At 46.4% G+C, this 19,075-nt stretch overlaps 1 protein-coding gene across 1 annotated transcript in view; it reads left to right on the plus strand.

The window, feature by feature from the left end:
* SLC37A1 (solute carrier family 37 member 1) overlaps positions 1 to 8,899 on the plus strand; it is a 38,217-nt gene extending 29,318 nt beyond the window's left edge. The window contains exons 14-18 of the mRNA XM_032219251.1: positions 63 to 136; positions 415 to 493; positions 1,097 to 1,194; positions 2,241 to 2,293; positions 7,611 to 8,899. Of these exons, the coding sequence (XP_032075142.1) occupies positions 63 to 136; positions 415 to 493; positions 1,097 to 1,194; positions 2,241 to 2,293; positions 7,611 to 7,626 (320 nt within the window). The 3' untranslated portion in view covers positions 7,627 to 8,899. The remainder of the gene's footprint in view (positions 1 to 62; positions 137 to 414; positions 494 to 1,096; positions 1,195 to 2,240; positions 2,294 to 7,610) is intronic.
* Positions 8,900 to 19,075: the final 10,176 nt, after the last annotated feature.

Raw genomic sequence — 19,075 nt, forward strand, 5'->3', positions numbered from 1 at the left:
CTGACTATTGATAAGATTAAATAATACATAAATACATACTAACTTTAATTTTTAAATTTAAGTTATGCTGCTCATCTGTGGAGCTCTTGTAAATGGTCCATATGCATTGATCACAACAGCTGTCTCTGCTGACCTGGTGAGTCCTTTTCTGTTCTGTATGCAGCATATTATCTGCTACAGTATTTTTGTTGTATTGTTTTTAATAAATACATATAAAAATTCAGAACACAAATTCTAGAGGAGGAGGAAAATATATTGTATGTTAGTGATATTCAGTAGCAATATTATAATTACATTTTTTCAGTGTTACATCAAATAATGTGAGAAAGATTTACAATACACGTAAGATGAAGATTATCACTGTCTTTCTTCTCTGTATTTAATTATTTCTATCTAAATATTTTGTTTTTAAAGGGTACCCATAAAAGTCTTCATGGAAATGCAAAAGCTGTCTCAACTGTTACAGCCATCATTGACGGAACAGGCTCCGTAGGTATGATATCCTCCTCAAGAACAAAAGGCTGAAAAGTTTGATAAGAAACTCTTGACTGGCCTTTCCCACTCTGATCCTCTCCAGATTTGGGGAATGTTCAATCAGTGTGAGAATTACTTTTTTAAAAGGTTGCAGTAGGGATGCGCCCTATGCCTATGTGCATCAGTTATAAATCATCATCCTTTTTCAATGGTGAAGGTACACAAACACACACACACACACACACACACACACACTATAGTGCAGTGCAATGGTAGAATCCTTATGCAAATATGTTAGTTAAATTGACATTTCAATAAAAACTTGGTAAGTATGACAAGACCCCAAGTTGTGAATCTTGAAAAATGGTGCTCTGCTTGCACTCCTATAACACCAACTACAACCCAGTGAAGTGAATGTCACAAGAGGACTAGCTTACCATCAGCCCTCTGATTCCGCTGATGATTTGCACATGGAAATGGGTGAGGATAGGAAGAAAAATGGGCTGGATTTGTTGTCATTCAGAACAGCTTGCAAATTCAGTTGTGAGTTTTCAAACTCATTCTGAAGTATTATGTGCCTCAGGTCCTGCACTGTATTTAATGTATGTGCATGGTATTTTAGGTGCAGCATTGGGACCATTGTTAGCTGGTCTTCTTTCTTCATCTGGTTGGAACAATGTCTTTTACATGCTGATGATAGCAGATGCCTGTGCCTTACTGGTAAGTCATACTGTACCGTACTGCTGTTCCCTTATTTGTTGAAACATGGTATAATCAATTATTAATGCTTCTGTATAAACTTCTGCAGTGTGGGCACTTTACCCAAAGGAGCATTTGGATACATGCTGGGCTATTTGTACTGCAATTTCTGTATGCTTGTTAAAATATTTTTACTGGAAAGAGAGGATACGTTTATTTAAATAAGTTTCATCAGTAGATGTCATAGCATAATTTATATGTTAGCTAACAGTAACATTCATGAACATATCATTAAAAAAAGGATATTTAAAAATATGTTCTTCAAATAGCATCACAGAGATTATTCCTACAGTACTAAAATATAAGGGACAGTTTTATGTGGTGGCTAAGGCACAGTCTAGAAACCTGAAGATCATGAATTTTAGGCCCTCCTTAGGCACAAAACCAGCTGTGTGACTGTGGGTTATTCACTCTTGTTCAGTTCTAGGAAGCAGACAAGGGCAAACAACTTTTGGAAAACTTGCGAAGAAAACCACAGAGACTAAACCAGGCAATTTCCAGGAGACAAAAACTAGCTTGCAGGCACACACAACAGCAACTAAAACAATTCTATGATAATCTAATTCTTCCTTATGGCCTGAAATAAATTTCCACAAGGGAGAGCTCTTTGCATAAGTTAATGACTGCTGCAAGACCACATATTATAAAGATTCACAATTACATGGTAGTGATTTTAGGCTGCTATATTGTTAGGCCCTAGTTTTATTCTTACTGGATTTATTGAAATAATTCTGGAATTTGTTCTAAATTTCTCCACTTTGGTCAGAAGGAGATAAACCTAAAATATCATACATCAATGAGTTACTAGTAATCTGAATGTGCTGTCACTTCCACACACTCCCAGGCGGTCAAATGCCTTGCTTTAAAGATTGAAATGAAAAATTGGTGTTCTCTTAAAATTCAGCAAATCACTATTTAGATAAAGAATTGATGTCATTAATTTGTTGTTTTTTATTTCTTGTTGCTCTTAATACTTTACATGTAATTATTTTTAAACATTTTTACAGTTTTTACTCCGCCTTATACGAAAGGAACTTCAGTGTAGTCTTGACCAGACCTTGTAAGTTTCTGCATGGTTAAAAAAAATTCTGGCCTATTTATGGTAACATTCATTTTTTATTATGTATTTTTTTCACAGAGCATTGTTACCACTTTTTTCTTTCTTTGTTATTTGGAATTCTGTTTCTCAATCAGAACAGCTTGTAATATATCTTCCACAGAGGCCATACTGGGTACACTGCTGAGAAGTGTATTCAGCCACAAATTTCTCACCTCTTTCACAAAAAGAGGTGTAAAAATGCTGTACATTTTTAAATACTTGCTACAGTTTTCCTATAAATAAATTATTTTTATATATTTTTTTTCAATCATTTTAACTTTTCTGTATGTAATGCTATTTTAAAGTATCCATATTGTTTTAAATTTCTGGAGCTATGATTTAAATATATTTTAAATTCCACTGCTACGTTTAACTCAGTAATTGCTAATACTGTACATAAGTAGAATAACAGCTCTCTATTTTGTATGCTCTTTTGTTTAAGAAAAGGCAATTGTAGCCCTACTGTATATAGTAGAAGGTGCAAAGCTCCAGAGACTAGTCCTCAACTTACTCTCACAATTCAATCCAAAACTTTCATTGCTAAGCAAAGCAGTTATTCAGTGAGTTTTGCCCCACTTTATGACCTGTTAAGCAAATCACTTCAGTTATTAACTAAGTCATGGGGCCATTAAGTAAATCTGGCTTCCTCCATTGACTTTGTTTGTTGGAAACCAGCTGGGAAAGGTCTAGGACAACTCACCAAGCCATGCAGGATAACTCATCTCAATAAATGTTCCCCACCACTGCTGCTTATTTAATCCACCTAAGTTTCTTTATCACGGCGCTACGGACTGTGGTCGCTTGGAGACATTCCTTAACATGTGCGGGAAGGTTTACGCACATGTTAAGGAATATCCGAGCCCCCCCCCCCATCTCGATTTGTCCCTACTACCTTGAACCTTTAGACCTTCTTCTGGCCTACAGGAGAGAAGTCGGATTTTCTCCTGTTTACCATCCATTGCCACTTCTGGTTCTCAACCAACATGCCTATTTCCGGACTTTTAGACTTACATTGCACAACTTTTAAGACCTAAGATTTGCACAAATTGTCCTAGTATATGGAGTGTGTGAGTACGTATGTTAATGGATGAGCCCACTTTTTATTAGTTTTAACTTTTATCCCCTGTTTTTATTGTATCTACTGTTTTTATTGTTATAGTGGGGTGTGCATGTTAAGTATGGCTGTTTGCTGCATATGAGGGGATTGAGAGTGCAGCCTGGGGCCCCCTCCGCTGAGTGCAGAAGCAGAAGTGGATGGGGGCCCGGAAAACCTCTCATCCCAGAGTGTGTGGGGTGAATGGCCTGCCGAGGAAGGTGGGGGCCATGGGTTGAGGAGAGGGGTCTACAGATAGGGGGACATGCCAGAGTATCCAGGTTACGTTTGGGAGATGCAGGTATGGCGGGAGCTTCAGGGCAGGCCATTACTGGGGACGGAGGGTTCGTTATGTCACAGCAGTCCCTCGTTCCGGCCCCGATAGCTCATCTCAAAGACCATGTGGCAAGGGTGATCCAGGCCCTGGCCTCAGTTTGTTGTTGCTAAATGCCAGATCTGTGATTCACAAAGCTCCCCTCGTCTGGGACCTGATATTAGATGAGGGGGCAGATCTGGCATGTATTACTGAAACCTGGTTGGGCCACGAGGGAGGAGTCCCCCCTCTCTGAAATGTGACCTGAAGGGTTTCAGGTGCTCCACCAACCGCGACACCAGTGAAGGGGTGGGGGAGTGGCTGCCATTATCCGAAGGTCACTGGTTCCTCGTGGGATCCCTGCTCCGGAGATTGTCGGATGTGAGTCTCTTCTGGTGAAGTTGGACCTTGGGGGTCAAACGGGCCTGTTATTAATGTACCTACCTCCCATCTGCGTTGCAACAGCCCTGCCTGCGCTCCTGGAGTCAGTAGCCGGACTGGCGGTTGAATTCCCCAAACTTATAGTATTGGGGGATTTCAACCTGCCATCTCTTGGCTCCGACGGGGTGCAGGAGTTCATGGCTTCCATGACAACTATGGACTTGACCCAGGTAATTTTGGGCCCAACTCATACAGCGGGACACACGTTCGACCTCGTGTTTCTCTCGGGGCAGTGGAGGCATGATCTGAAATTGGAGGGCATTGAGATCTCGCCCCTGTCATGGTCAGATCACTTCCTACTGAGGCTGGACTTTTGGAAACCACTCCCCCACTGCAGGGAGTTGGAGCCGATTAAGTGGTTCTGCCCCAGGCGCCTGATGGACCCTTTGGGATTTGAAACGGAGCTTGGGGACATACCTGACTCCCTTGCCCGCAGCCCGACGGAGTCCTTGGTCGCTGCTTGGAATATAGCAGCGGCTGGGGCTCTTGACCGGATTGCGCCTTTGCGGCCTCTCCGCGGCAGTGGATCCAGGAGGGCTCCTTGGTTTACTGAGCAACTCCAGGAGATGAAGTGCCAAAAGAGACACCTAGAGCGACACTGGAGGGCTAGTAACTCCGAATCTGACCAAGCACTGCTAAGAGCCTATATTAGGACTTATCTCATGGCAATATGGGCAGCAAAATGTGCGCATTTTTCCACTCTTATTGCGTCCGCAGAATCTCGCCCGGCCGCCCTATTTAGGATTACTCGCTCCCTTCTGAAGGGGAGGGATGTGGAGGAACCCTTGCAGGGTAGAGCTGAGGAATTTGTTCAGTTTCTGTCGGACAAAGTCACCCAGATTCGGACGGACCTGGACTCCACTTGGGCAGTTCCTGCCGAGATGCCGGGGGTGGGCCTTGATTGGATTTCTTGGATTGAGTTCCAACCTGTTACTCCTGAGGAAGTGGACAAGGCCATGGGAGCTGTAAGTGCCTCCACCTGCCTACTGGACCCGGGTCCCTCCTGGCTGGTCTCCGCCAGCAAGGAGGTTACACGAGGCTGGTTCCAGAGAATTATTAACACCTCTTTACAGGAAGGATCTTTCCCGCAGCCCCTAAAGGATGCGGTGGTGAGACCCCACCTTAAGAAACCTTCTCTGGATCCAGCTATTCTTAAAAACTATCGTCCAGTCTCCAACCTACCCTTTGTTGGGAAGATTGTTGAGAAGTTGGTGGTCTTTCAACTCCGATGGTCCTTGGATGAAGCTGACTATCTTGATCCCTTCCAGTCGGGTTTCAGGCCTGGCTACTCCACTGAAACGGCTTTGGTCGTGCTGACCGATGATCTCTGGCGGGCCAGGGATAGAGGATTTTCCTCTATCCTGGTGCTTCTTGACCTCTTAGCGGCCTTCGATACCATCGACCATGGTATCCTTCTGCGAAGACTGGGGGAGGTGGGAGTGGGAGGCACCGTTTTATGGTGGTTCTCCTCTTACCTCTCTGACAGGTCGCAGTCGGTGTTGGTTGGAGGACAGAGATCGACCCCTAGGCCCCTCAAATATAGAAATAGCAATAGTTAGACTTATATACCGCTTCATAGGGCTTTCAGCCCTCTCTAAGCAGTTTACAGAGTCAGCATATTGCCCCCAACAATCCGGGTCCTCATTTTACCCACCTCAGAAGGATGGAAGGCTGAGTCAAACTTGAGCCTAGTGGGATTTGAACAGCCAAACTGCTGAACTGCAGTCAGCTGAAGTAGCCTGCAGTGCTGCATTTAACCACTGCGCTACCTCAGCTCCTATGGGGTGCCGCAGGGCTTGGTCCTGTCCCCCCTCCTATTTAACATCTACATAAAGCCGCTGGGTGAGATCATTCGCCGGCACAGGATCAAGTACCACCAATATGCGGACAATATTCAATTGTATCTGTCCACCCCGTGCCAACTCAGCGAAGCAGTGGAGGTGATGAGCCAGTGCCTGGAGGCTGTTAGGGTCTGGGTGGGAGTAAACAAGTTGGCACTCAATCCAGACAAGACCGAGTGGCTTTTGATGTTTCCTCCCAAGGATAGTCTGGATTTTCCATCTATTAGCCTGGGGGGTGAAAGTTTACACCCCTCAGAGAGGGCTCGCAACTTGGGTGTCCTCCTGGATCTGCAGCTGACTTTAGAACATCATTTGTCAGCTGTGACCAGGGGGGCTTTTGCCCAGGTTCGCCTGGTGCACCAGTTGCGACCCTATCTGGACCGGGAGGCACTTCAAATGGTCACTCATGCCCTCGTCACCTCAAGGCTCGATTACTGCAATGCACTCTACATGGGGCTGCCCTTGAAGAGTGTTCGGAGACTACAGTTGGTCCAGAATGCAGCCGCGCGAGCGATATCGGGTGTACCTCGGTACACCCATGTTACACCTATCCTCCGCGAGCTGTACTGGCTCCCTATTGGTCTCCGGACGCGCTACAAAGTGCTCGTGATTACCTTTAAAGCCCTACATGGCATTCGACCTGGATATCTGAGAGACCGTTTCCTGCTACACACCTCCCAATGTCCGATAAGAACCCACAAGCTAGGCCTCCTCCGGGTGCCGTCGACCGGACAATGCCGACTGGCGACCACTCAGGGGAGAGCCTTTTCTGTAGCTGCTCCGGCTCTGTGGAACGAGCTACCAGCAGAGATCCGGACCCTTCCCACCCTTGTGGCCTTCCAAAGAGCCACCAAAACCTGGCTGTTCCGACAGGCCTGGGGTTGCTGATTTTTAACTCAGGTCCAACCCCCAGTTAAACCAAATGTATGTGTGTTTTTTTTAATTGTCTGTATTCTTTCCCCTATGTGTTTTTTATTTCATTCGTATTTGTAAGCCGCCCGGAGTCCTCCGGGATTGGGCGGCATATAAACTCATTAAATTGCGAAAATTGTGAATTGCTTCTACATTATTTCCATTTTGGTCAATGGAAATAATATTGAAGAAACAGTGGCAGATAACATTTATTGCATTGAATTATCCTGTGTGGAATTGTCTCGTAGCCAGTTGTCCTGTAGCGAGATGCCCACACCGTGTTGGCCACAGTAAGATGGCTGCAACAAGTTGTCCCATTCCAAGTTTTGGGAGGTTACAAATGGTGATCATATGTCCCCAGGACAATGCAACTATGATAAATACATGCCACTTGCCAAGCACTTGAATTTTGATCACACAACCATGGGGATGCTGCAGTGGTCCTAAGTGTAAAAAAAATGGTTATGTCACTTTTTCCAGTGCACTCAGACACTCACTAAATGAATGGTTGTAAATCAAGACTGCCTGTATATCTGTTCCTATCTAGTGGTCACCCAGATCTTTAAAGCCCTGATATAATAAACCTAAATATCTATACATCTTTCTTTATGTAAATATATAAATTTAATTCATAAGATTTCTTGTTTTTCACTTTCTGATATTTCCATTCTTTTGTAGGTTTAAGGAACACTAACTTTTAGACAAGAGATTTATTTAAAACAATTATTTTTAAAGAGGTTAATCCGGAAATCCTATTTGATCCCTCTGAGAAGAAAGCTGCTATATAAAAGTCACATTGCACATCTTTCTTTGGATTGCTGATATCCCTGGAAATAATATTTGCATGCAAATCGCATTTCCTGAAAAGCTTGCAGTTATTTTTACCCATCAGAATTTTGACTCTTCGCACCTCCCTTCTTAACTTTGCACATTAATATCGGGAATGTGACAGTATGAAATAAAAAATCTCCTAGCTATTCTACATAGCAGAACTGAGTCAAAGAAAAGTGTGCCTTTATCCTCACTTTATAAAAATATTATACTACATGATTGTTTTCATGTTTTAAGAGAATATGTAGACTGAAGACAAAAAGCGAAGAGAATAAATTAGCTCTGGATACTATTTTGTAATGTACTAAAATTGAGCAAAATGTGGACTCAGATGTCTGTCCTGTTATATGCCATGTTTACTTTTTGTTAAAAAAAATTGACTGTTGAATATGCAATACTTCCTATTACAGTATTCAGCTTTTTCTATTGTCCAATGTTACTAATATTTCTCATGGAACAATTAAATATTGAACTTGAATATTTATATAGTTGATTAGTGAATTAGAAGCAAATAACTTGTATTAACAGAACTTTCAAGGCATTTCAAAATGATAATATCTATTAGTCTGCTTGATTTTTGCAACTGATCAAAATGAAAAGTGATTTTAAAGTAATATTCAATAGTTACTGCATCTGATGTATTTATTCTCCCATAAGTATTTTTTAAATCATTTTGGGAAAACATTATAAAGTAAATTCACAAACACTGAACCAATTTGCTAGCTGATATTGTTGACATCCAAATTTGATACATTTGGGAGATTTATCTGTGATGGGCTTGCTGGAAATTTCCCTCTCATTGTGTTTATGCAGAACTGGCCTCAGCATCCAACTAAATGGTGTAAAAATCATACCTTCGTGACAGTATATTCGCAAGAATCCTTCTTATGTATTTGTCTCTGAAAGCTTAGAATTGCCCCAGATGCATTTGAATAATTTGATTCTTGTTTATAAGTGCATTTTGGAAGGGACAGAACTGTATTACCTCTATTAAATTACTTATTTACTTACTCGTGTCCTTTAATTGTTTAATGCCAGTTGATCTAGCTCACAGCCCAACATATTTAATCCATTGGGTTTCTTCACAAGGGAGCTCTTCACAATGCTAGAGAAGAGAACAAACAGCAAGAAGGTGGATGAACTCAATTACAGCAGGGATGAGAACATCATGGAAAACATGAAAGGCCAGACTGGGAACAGATCATTGTTAAATATTCATTAGTTACTTAAATACAGTTCCTTGCAAAAGGGCCAGCAACATCTCTGCTGTGCCCTGATTGGCTAGGACACAGCAGAGGCTGTTGCTGGCCGCAGTTCCTTCCTGATTGGCCGGGGTACTGCGTCAGCGGTTGCTGCCCAGTACTCGGCCGCTGATTGGTTGTTAATAGATACATTCCTATATAAATACCTTGGCGCGTGTATGCCTTGTTTGAATCGCTGTCAGTTCATTCCTTGCTGTAATAAACCTGTTCTTGTTTGGAAACCTGGCTTCTGCGTCGTTCCTGCCTCGAACTACAAAACTGGCGACGAGGATGGGATCCAGCGATTCCCGCAGAGCCTAGGTGAAGCAAGAGAAGACTCTTAGCCAGCTGCACAAGCCGCTACCTCCTGCCGGCACGCGAACGCTGGCGGAAAGATTTTTTTTTCTCTCTGCTCCGTGCTATTTTTTTTCCTGCACTCTACGAGCCACCATGGCATCAGCACTCCCTCCATTTGCTCCCTTCGGTTCTGCCGGAGAAACCTGGGAAGGGTTCATGGAGCGCTTCAAGTGCTACCTCATTGCGTCCAAGAACCATGGCCAGGCAGAAGAGGAAAAGTGTAGTTTCTTCCTCTCCTGTTGTGGGCCTGCGATGTTCGCGTCGGCCAAAGCCCTGGCCGCCCCTCGGCCCGCTTACAAGCTGGGGAGGGACAATTTAATGGCTAAGCTTAAAAGCCATTACGCCCGTACACCTTCGAAAATTGCACGCCGCTTCGCCTTCCGCCGCCGTGTACAGAAACCCTATGAGTCCATAAGCCAGTTCCTGGAAGCGCTTCGCACAACAGCAGCGCAGTGCGATTTCCAAAACCTGGAGGAGAACTTAGTAGAGCAATTTGTATGCGGCGTGCGGGACGTAAACTTGCGGAGCCAGATGTTTAGACATCAGGACATCACCTTGCTGCAGGCCGTGGAGACTGCCAGAGCAGCCGAGCTCTCTGAGCAGTCCATGGCCGATATCGAGCGCCTACAGCTGGCTTCGCCAACGCCTGCCCAGATGTCCGCCGGTCCACCATCCCAGACGTGCCTGGTTGAGGAGCTGCCACCCCCGGAAGACCCGTCCACCGAAGTCGTGGAGCAGCTACGAGCGCAGCCGAGACGGAAACCTCCACCAGCAGCAGCGGCACCTCCTGCCACTGTGTCGGCCTGCCTCAGCTGTGGCGGCCGCCATGCCCACTCAGCCTGCCCTTTCTGTAATACGACCTGCCGCAAGTGCAATAAGGTGGGGCACATTGCTCAAGCGTGCCGGGCATCTCTGCCTGCCCCTTCCTTTTTGCAAGCCTCCGCTCAGCCGCAAGCACAGCCACACCGCCAACCGCCGCGGCCCGCTAAGCGGGCTGAAGACTGCCACACCATCTACCAGCCGGTCACCGCTGAGGGCTCCGTGAGTCAAGCCTCCGCGGGGGCCCGGAAGGTCGCTGCCTCTGTCCAGCTGGAAGGTCAGCCGTGCAGGATGGAGGTGGACTCCGGCTCTTCCTGCTCCCTACTGTCCTGGGCTGTCTTCTCCCGCCTCTGCCCTAGAGTTTCCCAAAACCAGCTCCTGCTGGCAGATACGACCCTGCGGGACTATCAGGGAAACCTCATCCCCACCCTGGGGTCTTTTCCCATTTCTGTGGTTTACAGCTCTTTCCGGGGCAAATTGCCTATCCTAGTTGTCAAAAAGTCCCTGCCAGCCCTCCTGGGTCTAGACTGGTTCCCTGCCCTGGGTCTGTCTATTGGGGGGGGTGCACCGGGTGGTCTCCCCCTCCCTGGAGGACGTCCTGTCTGAGTTCGAGGACGTTTTTGATGGCCAATTGGGTTGCTACAAAGGCACCCCCATCTCACTTAGCCTAGATCCCCAGGTTGTTCCTATCCGGCTCAAGGCCCGCAGGGTGCCCTTTGCCTTAAGGGCCAAGGTTGACACCGAGCTTGACAAGCTCTTGGCACAGGGCGTCATCGAACCCGTGGATCACTCTCGCTGGGAGACCCCCATTGTCCTCCCAGTCAAGCCGGACGGGTCGGTGCGGATCTGCGCCGACTACAAGTCGACGATCAACCTGGCCCTTCAGGCAAACCCCTATCCAGTCCCTGTAGTGCAACACCTGCTCCATTCCCTAGGGCAGGGTTGCACATTTGCCAAACTCGATATGGCGCAGGCCTACCAACAGCTCCCGGTGGATGACGATGCGGCGGCTGCCCAAACCATCGTCACCCATCGTGGGGCTTTTCGTTGCCGCTGCCTTCAATTCGGCGTTTCCGTGGCCCCGGGGATCTTCCAAAGCCTTATGGAGCGTTTGCTCCATGGGCTTCCTGGCGTGGTTCCGTATTTCGATGATGTTCTGATCGCTGCATCCAGCTGCTCAGAACTCATCGAGATACTAAGGAAGGTCCTCCTGCGTTTCAGGGGCGCGGGTCTAAAACTTAAGTGCAGCAAATGCTCGTTTGCTGTCCCTAGGGTGGAGTTCTTGGGCTTCTTGATTGACGCCCAAGGCATCCACCCTACGCCTTCTAAGGTCGCTGCCATTAGGAACGCCCCTGCACCCACCTCCAAGGCGGAGCTGCAGGCGTTCCTAGGGCTGCTCAATTTCTACGTGCCATTTATACCTCATAAGGCGTCACTAGTCGAGCCGCTGCATCGGTTGCTCGACCGATCTGCGGCCTGGCGCTGGGAGAGCCGCGAAGCGCATGCGTTCGCGGCTGTCAAAGAGATGCTGACGTCAGCGGCTGTCCTGATTCAATACAATGACAGGATGCCACTGACGTTAGCATGTGACGCCTCCCCTTACGGTCTAGGGGCGGTCCTGAGCCATGTCCTCCCAAATGGCTCGGAGGCCCCTGTGGCCTTTTACTCCCGGACACTCTCCTCGGCGGAGCGCAACTACAGCCAGATCGACAAGGAGGCTCTGGCTGCAGTGTCCGGGATTAAGAGGTTCCATGACTACCTCTACGGTTGGCATTTTACCCTTGTCACTGACCATAAGCCTCTCCTTGGGCTTTTGGCAGGCGACAAGTTGACCCCCCCCATTCTCTCCCCCCGCATGACACGTTGGACGGAGTTCCTTGCAGCGTATTCCTATACGCTGCAATACCGTCCGGGCAAGCAGCTAGGGCACGCTGATGCCCTCAGCCGCTGCCCCCTGCCAGAGACTGACCCCGCCCCTGTGCCCGCCCTCTCAGTTCTGTCCATAGCGTCTTCCGGCCTACCCATCTTGGCTGCGGATGTCGCGGCCTACACTAAGGCCGATCCAATTCTCGCCCAGGTCTGCTCCTGGGTTCTGAGAGGATGGCCCACGGACAAGGTGGCGGAGGGCTTTTGGCCCTTCAAAGCTCGGCAAGCGGAGCTCTCCCTGCACGGGGGGTGTCTCGTTTGGGGGGATCGGGTCGTGATCCCTGCTGCACTTCGGCCCCAAGTCCTGCCTCTGCTCCACAAGGATCATCCAGGCATAGCGCGAATGAAGGCATTGGCCCGCAGCTATGTCTGGTGGCCATTGCTGGACACAGAGATAGCAGCCTACGTAGGCCGCTGCACCACTTGTCAACTCTCTAGGCCAAACCCCCCAGCCGGGCCTGCTCGCGAGTGGGAGGCTCCGAGAGGCCCGTGGTCGCGCCTCCACGTAGACTTCGCTGGTCCCTTCCACGGCCAGAATTTCTTGATCGTGGTAGACGCCTACTCTCGGTGGGTGGAACTGGTGCTCATGACCTCCACCACGGCTGAGAGTACGGTCAGGGCCCTACGCCGGCTGTTCGCAACCCACGGGTTGCCGGACATACTCGTTTCTGATAACGGGCCGCAGTTTACAGCCACCACATTTCAGGAGTTTCTGGCCGAGCAAGGGATCCGGCATGCGCTCACAGCCCCGTACCACCCGGCCAGTAATGGCCGGGCGGAGCGGGCGGTCCGCTCAGCTAAGGAGGCCCTGGGCCGCATGGACCGGGGTGACTGGCAGTCGAGGGTGGCGGCTTACTTGCTAAGCCAGCATTCCACCCCCTGCCCAACGACCAACAAAAGCCCCGCGGAGCTCTTGATGGGCCAGCGCCTGCGGACCCCCCTGGATAGACTCCATCCGCCCTATTCGGGGGACCAGCCGTGCAACCTGGGGGTCCTCCCTTCCCGTTCCTTCAGACAAGGGGATTTGGTGTGGGCCTGGTCCTTCTCCGGGGAGCCTAGGTGGGTCCCAGCAGTAGTGAACGCCCTGACCGGCCCCTGTTCTTTCAGGGTCAGATTGGCCAACAGATCTGAGTGGAGGCGCCACTTGGATCAGTTGAGGAGGCGCCTCCCAACAGAGCTCGGCGAACCAAACATCTCCGGACCAGACAACCCGGCCGCTTCACATGCAGAGTTACATTCACAGGCCTTCACACAGCCAGGCCTGGCCTATCAAACACCACCAGACATTGACATTTCTGTCGAGTTTCCTCAATCCGACAAGATTCGACATGGGGCCTTCTCCAATCCAGGCCCGACCTACCCGAGCGCCCCCTGTCGGGTAGCGCCACAGACATCTCAAGCCGCCGCAGAGGGTTCACCGACCTGCGCTCCTACCCCCTCAGACACTCCTCCAATTCCCTACGCTACAGCTGAGGACGCACCACCCCGGCCCAGCCTACCTTCGTTGGTGAGCCCGCCTTCTGGGCCGTTCCAAGATGGCGTCACTCGGAGCTGCACTCCCTTCGGGGAGGAGCTACTACGAGCAGGTCCTCCTCCGCCGATGACTGCTGGTGAAATGAGGAGGTCTGGGTGGGTCCGGCGCCGCCCCGCCTATTTAAGTGACTACGCATGCTCCACCCGAGGAGCATGCGCAGATCTGGGGGGAAGGAGTGTTAAATATTCATTAGTTACTTAAATACAGTTCCTTGCAAAAGGGCCAGCAACATCTCTGCTGCGCCCTGATTGGCTAGGACGCAGCAGAGGCTGTTGCTGGCCGCAGTTCCTTCCTGATTGGCCGGGGTACTGCGTCAGCGGTTGCTGCCCAGTACTCGGCCGCTGATTGGTTGTTAATAGATACATTCCTATATAAATACCTTGGCTCATGTATGCCTTGTTTGAATCGCTGTCAGTTCGTTCCTTGTTGTAATAAACCTGTTCTTGTTTGGAAACCTGGCTTCTGCGTCGTTCCTGCCTCGAACCACAAAAATCATCTTACAGGAAGTCAAACTATGTGGTTGCTAAGAGACAATACCTACTTAATGTCATACAATGAAAAGATCAAATTGATAGAAAAGCTAAAGACCAGAATGATTAAAGTACTAGCAAAAATGGATCTGAGATGATATAATGTTTCATCTCCTAATTACTGTGACCCTCCCCTCAGAGTAAATGTGGCTGTCACTACCAAACCAAAATCTGAAGTAGATGGTACAGCTGATTGCCCGGGAAGAAAATACAAATTTATTTACACATGTCTTACCTAATCATTTTATTACAATGGGGGATAGAGGTGGAGTCAGGAAGTCGAGATTCTTTTCCTCCATCTATTCATTTATACTGAAAAGGAGATATTTCCCATCTGACTTATCACAGGAGGTTCCTGTGGATTCTCAGGATTTGATCAAAACTCAGTATAAGCAGCCAACATTATTCATCTATTATGATTTCACAGCCAAGCTTTGCAAGCATAATTTAGTGTCATATCAGCTAAAGTGATTTTCACTCTCTATTTTTTCCAACTTAAAGTTATGTGATTATGCAAATAATTTTTCTTTTACTCCTGAATATCATCTGGCATAAATGTTTTTTTAGCTGGACATGTATACACTATTACAATATGGAATTTACATGTAGGCATTCTTTTATTTTTATGCCCTACATATTTCCTCATTTGAGGTTAAGGAAGTGTCTATAGCTACTGGTTGTAATTTTCCCGTGAGTCAGGCTGACAGCTGGCATTCCTCAGGCAAGTAACCTTTGATCTTCTGTCATCTTTACTTCAATAGAAGCATTTGTATTGGGTAGATGAGTCTCACAGCACCTCCATCTCTTTGTCTTCAGCAACCTCTCTCCTCTGAATTTGCCCTCTAGTGCTTTATGAACTTTGAGAAACTCACCAACTAACAAGCCTTCAAACAGTGTCCAATTTAACACAGGTTTGCCAACCTACAATCTTTTTGACTAAAACCACAAATCAAAAGACAGAGCAATCTTAAGTGCCATTACATATCTCCATCAAGTTGTGCCAAGTTTCTTTTCAGAGGTCTGTTCTCAGAGTTCCTCTTAATTTAAGACTCCATCTCTAATACATTTATGGTCTGTCCCCCTCATTCCCAAGAAGGGTTCCTATGAGAAACTAAACTGCTTTACTCCCAAATTCTTATTAGTATGAAACATTTGTTTGGATATCTGCATGAAAATATGGACAATGAAGAGGAAGATGAGGCTGAACAAAAGGAAGAATACTCATAGGAAGTTCCTTGATTAAAGCTGAGAGGCAAAATGATTAAAATAATTTGTTTTCCCTGCAAAAATGGGAACATTACAAGTCCTCAATTTACAACTACAAACGAGCCCAAAATATATGTTGTTAAGTAAGGCATTGTTAAGTGAGTTTTCCCCCGTTTTATCAAATTTCTTGCCCAAGTTGTTAAGTGAATCACTACAGTTGGTAAGTTAGTAACCTGATTGTTAAGTGAATCTTTGCTTCTCAGAAGGTTGCAAAAAAAGGATCACATGACAGTGACATATGGTGAGGTTTATGGCTGGTGAGGGACTGACATGGGTTTCAAATTTTTTTAGACTTGTGGACTTCAACTCCCAGAATTCCACAGCCAGGCATGCTCAGTTCCGATTTAAAGCAACAGCATTTGTTTTTCTCCTTTGCGAAAAAGTTTTCCTTCATTCTTTTTCTTCTCCCTCCCCTTCCTTCCTCCCTCCCTCCCTCCCCCCTCTCTCAAACAGACACACGCACACAAAGAAGTTGGATCCCTCTCTCACTCACTCTCAAACAAACACAAACACAAACACAGAAGTTGGATTGGATATATTTTCCAATGGCTTGAAAGCAGCTCCTCTGCCATACCCCCCCCCCCCATTCCCCTGCTGCCTTCCGATCCGAGCCTTTGATTGCAGGTGGAGCCACGTTGCCTTTTCAAACTTGTAATCAGTGAAGCTGGGCTTATATACTTTTATCCAGGTGTGTGTGTGTGTGTGTGTGTGTGTGTGTGTGTTTGAAAAGGCAACGTGGCTCTGCATGCAATCAAACTTTTTGAATTCCTCCCCCTCCCTCCGACCCACACATGTACCTTTTCCAGCTGTTTCTGCTCTTGTCTGCCTTCATGAAAAGAAAAACAAATGTAAAAGGAAAAAGGCATGAGCTCTGAGGTCAGGCTGAGCTAGTTGCTGCCAGAGTCACCGTGTGGATGACTCTGCTTAACTGTTTAAAAAAGCCTCTTAAAAACGCCCTCTACAGGAGGCAGGAGAATGATGTGCCTCATCTACATCAGGAATTTTTCGGCTTTTAACCCTTGCTTAGCTCTGCTCGAGTGATCATAAAGTCAGACTAGATGAGGCACCTCGTTCTCCTGCCGCCTCCTGTAGAGGGTGCTTTTTTAGAGGATTTTTTAAACAGCTTAAGCACTAAGCAAAGTCATCCATGGTGACTCTGGCAGCAACTAGCTCAGCCTGACCTCAGCTCTTGCCTTTTTCCTTTTACATTTTTTTTCTTTTCATGACAGTGGTGAGGCTCTGCCTCCCCTGACTGCATGTCCCTGCATGACCCAGGGATGCTGCATAAGTATAAACCAGTTGGCAAGAATCTGAATTGTGATCATATGATTGTGGGGATTCTGCAAAGATTGCAACTGTGAAAACGATCATGTCACTTTTGTCAGTGCTGTTTTAACTTTGAATGGTCACTAAATGAACTGTTGTAAATTGAGGATTATCTATACTAAGAAGCATGGAGACAATCGCTCCTGTAATGATCATGGTTGCCACCAGATGGTGGTACTGATCAGACAGAGATTACATTTAAAAAATTTCTTAAGGAAAGAATTTAATAAACTCATTCCAAATTGGAATATGTCTAAGGTGACTAGACGTCCCGCTTTCGGTGGGACAGTCACGATTTCTAACAATTTGTCCCGCATCCCACAGCGTTTTAAAAAGGTCCCGATTTTGGCTTCATGTTGAAAGCGCAGTGGATTTGCTTAAGAAATCCTAACTGGGGCAAGACAAAAGACACTGTCTACTCTAACCCCTCTCTATGTCTCAGTACTTTCATTGAAGATATTAAAACGTTAAAGCAGAAAAGCAGTAAAAACAGAAACAACCCCCCCCCCTTTTACTTCCTTTTATAAGAAAAGATGACCCAGTACCATAGAGCTCCAGGAAATACTTTGGCTAGAGAAGTAGCAACTGTTCCTTCCTGGATTTCCCAGAGGGGAGGGGCACGGAGGTTGGAGGTCAGCTTGTGTGGGAAAAATGGTGGTGCGCGAGGAGCTCCTCATCACTATCAAGGTTTCTTTGAAAAATATTTCCCTGGGACTAATTTCACCATTTTAATTTGCTCAGTTCTTTGTATTAACATCTACATCATTCTGGATTGACTTGGAGTGCTTCTTAAAGGCAAGCACAGAGAAAGAGTCACTGAAATGTATCATTTTAAAGGTCAGAAAGAACAGCAAACCCTTCTCAGAGTCAAAATTATAGCATAAGGAAAGAAGAAGAATTTTTTCCAAATCTTTGATGGAAATGGCACCAAACTGAGCAGTAAAAGGTACCGAAATGGAGCTGTGCACTGCACAAAGTTGTTCGGGGGTTCTTTTCAGCATGGGGGGGGTGGGTGGGGAACCCTGGTCCTTTCATTCCCCATAGCAACTGAGGCACAGGAAAAATGGGGCATTTTCCTTCTGCCTTTCCCTCTTGCTAAATATTTTTAAAGAAAAGTTTTAAAATGGATGTAAAAAAAGGTTTTTCCCTTTTTAATATAAATGATGATAGTCTATAAAGATTAATAGGTGTGAACAGAATTATATGTTATCACAGCAAGATGAAAAGTAGGGATGGTTAAACTGATTGCTTTATTCCAGTGATGGGCAACCTTTTTGGCGTGGTGTGTCAAAAATCGGCAAAAAATCGAGCATAACTCGCGTTGTGTGTCACTTCGACAAAAACATAATTTTGCGCAATTTATAGTTTAAACTACAAAAATATATAATTGCAATATAATTGTATTTAATAAACCAAAAACAAATTATTTAACATACCTGCTTAGTAACTTCTTTGTTCATCAGTCACTTTTTTCAATGCCATTGTAACTCTGGTCACTAAATGTTTTCCCCCTTCCTCGAGACTCCTCACTTCTTCCTTCATTCCTCTTGCTTATCTACCTTCACCTTATCTGTCTTCTGCTCTTTCCCTCTCTTCCTTCCTTTCTCCTTCCATCCTCTCTTCTTTCCTCACTCACTCCCTTCCTCCTTTTCTCTTCCTTCCTCCTTCCATTCATTCAGCTTCATTTCTTTTGCCTATCTACCTTCTCTGTCTTTCTGCTCTTTCCATTTCTCTCTTCCTCTTCGCTTCTGTTCCTTCCTCCTTCCCTCCTTCCCTATTTCTTCCTTCTTCCTTCCTTCTGCCTATCTACCTTCACCTTCTCTGTCTTTCTGCTCTTTCCCTGTCTTCCCCTTTCCTCCCTCCCTCCCTTCTTTCCTTTCTAGTTCCATCTTTTCTTCTTTCCTCTCTCCCTCCCTTTTTCTTTTTTCCTTCCTTCCTCTTTCCTCTTGCCTATCAACTTCATCCTCTTTGTCTTTCTGCTCTTTCCCTCTCTTCCCCTTTTCTTCCTACCTCCTTCCCTCTTTTCTCCCTCCCTTCTTCTTTTTCTTCTTTTTTTCTTCCATCTTCCTCCTTCTCCTCCCATTCTTTCTCCTTCCATCCATCTTTTCTCCTTCCATCTTCTCCCCCCTCCCTTCTTCTTTTCCTTCCCCCCTCCCTCCTTCCTTCCTCTCCTTCCCTTTCTCGCACACAGGAAGGGGAGGGGAGGCTTTCTAGTCGCTTTCACAGCATAATTTCTTTATCTAACTTTTAAAAAACAGTGTGCAAATCAAACTTGAGATTTTCGTAACCTGCGAAGCACCAAGTTATTATCTT

Source organism: Thamnophis elegans, chromosome 6, assembly GCF_009769535.1.
Source record: "Thamnophis elegans isolate rThaEle1 chromosome 6, rThaEle1.pri, whole genome shotgun sequence".
In the NCBI taxonomy this organism is placed as follows: Eukaryota; Metazoa; Chordata; class Lepidosauria; order Squamata; family Colubridae; genus Thamnophis; species Thamnophis elegans.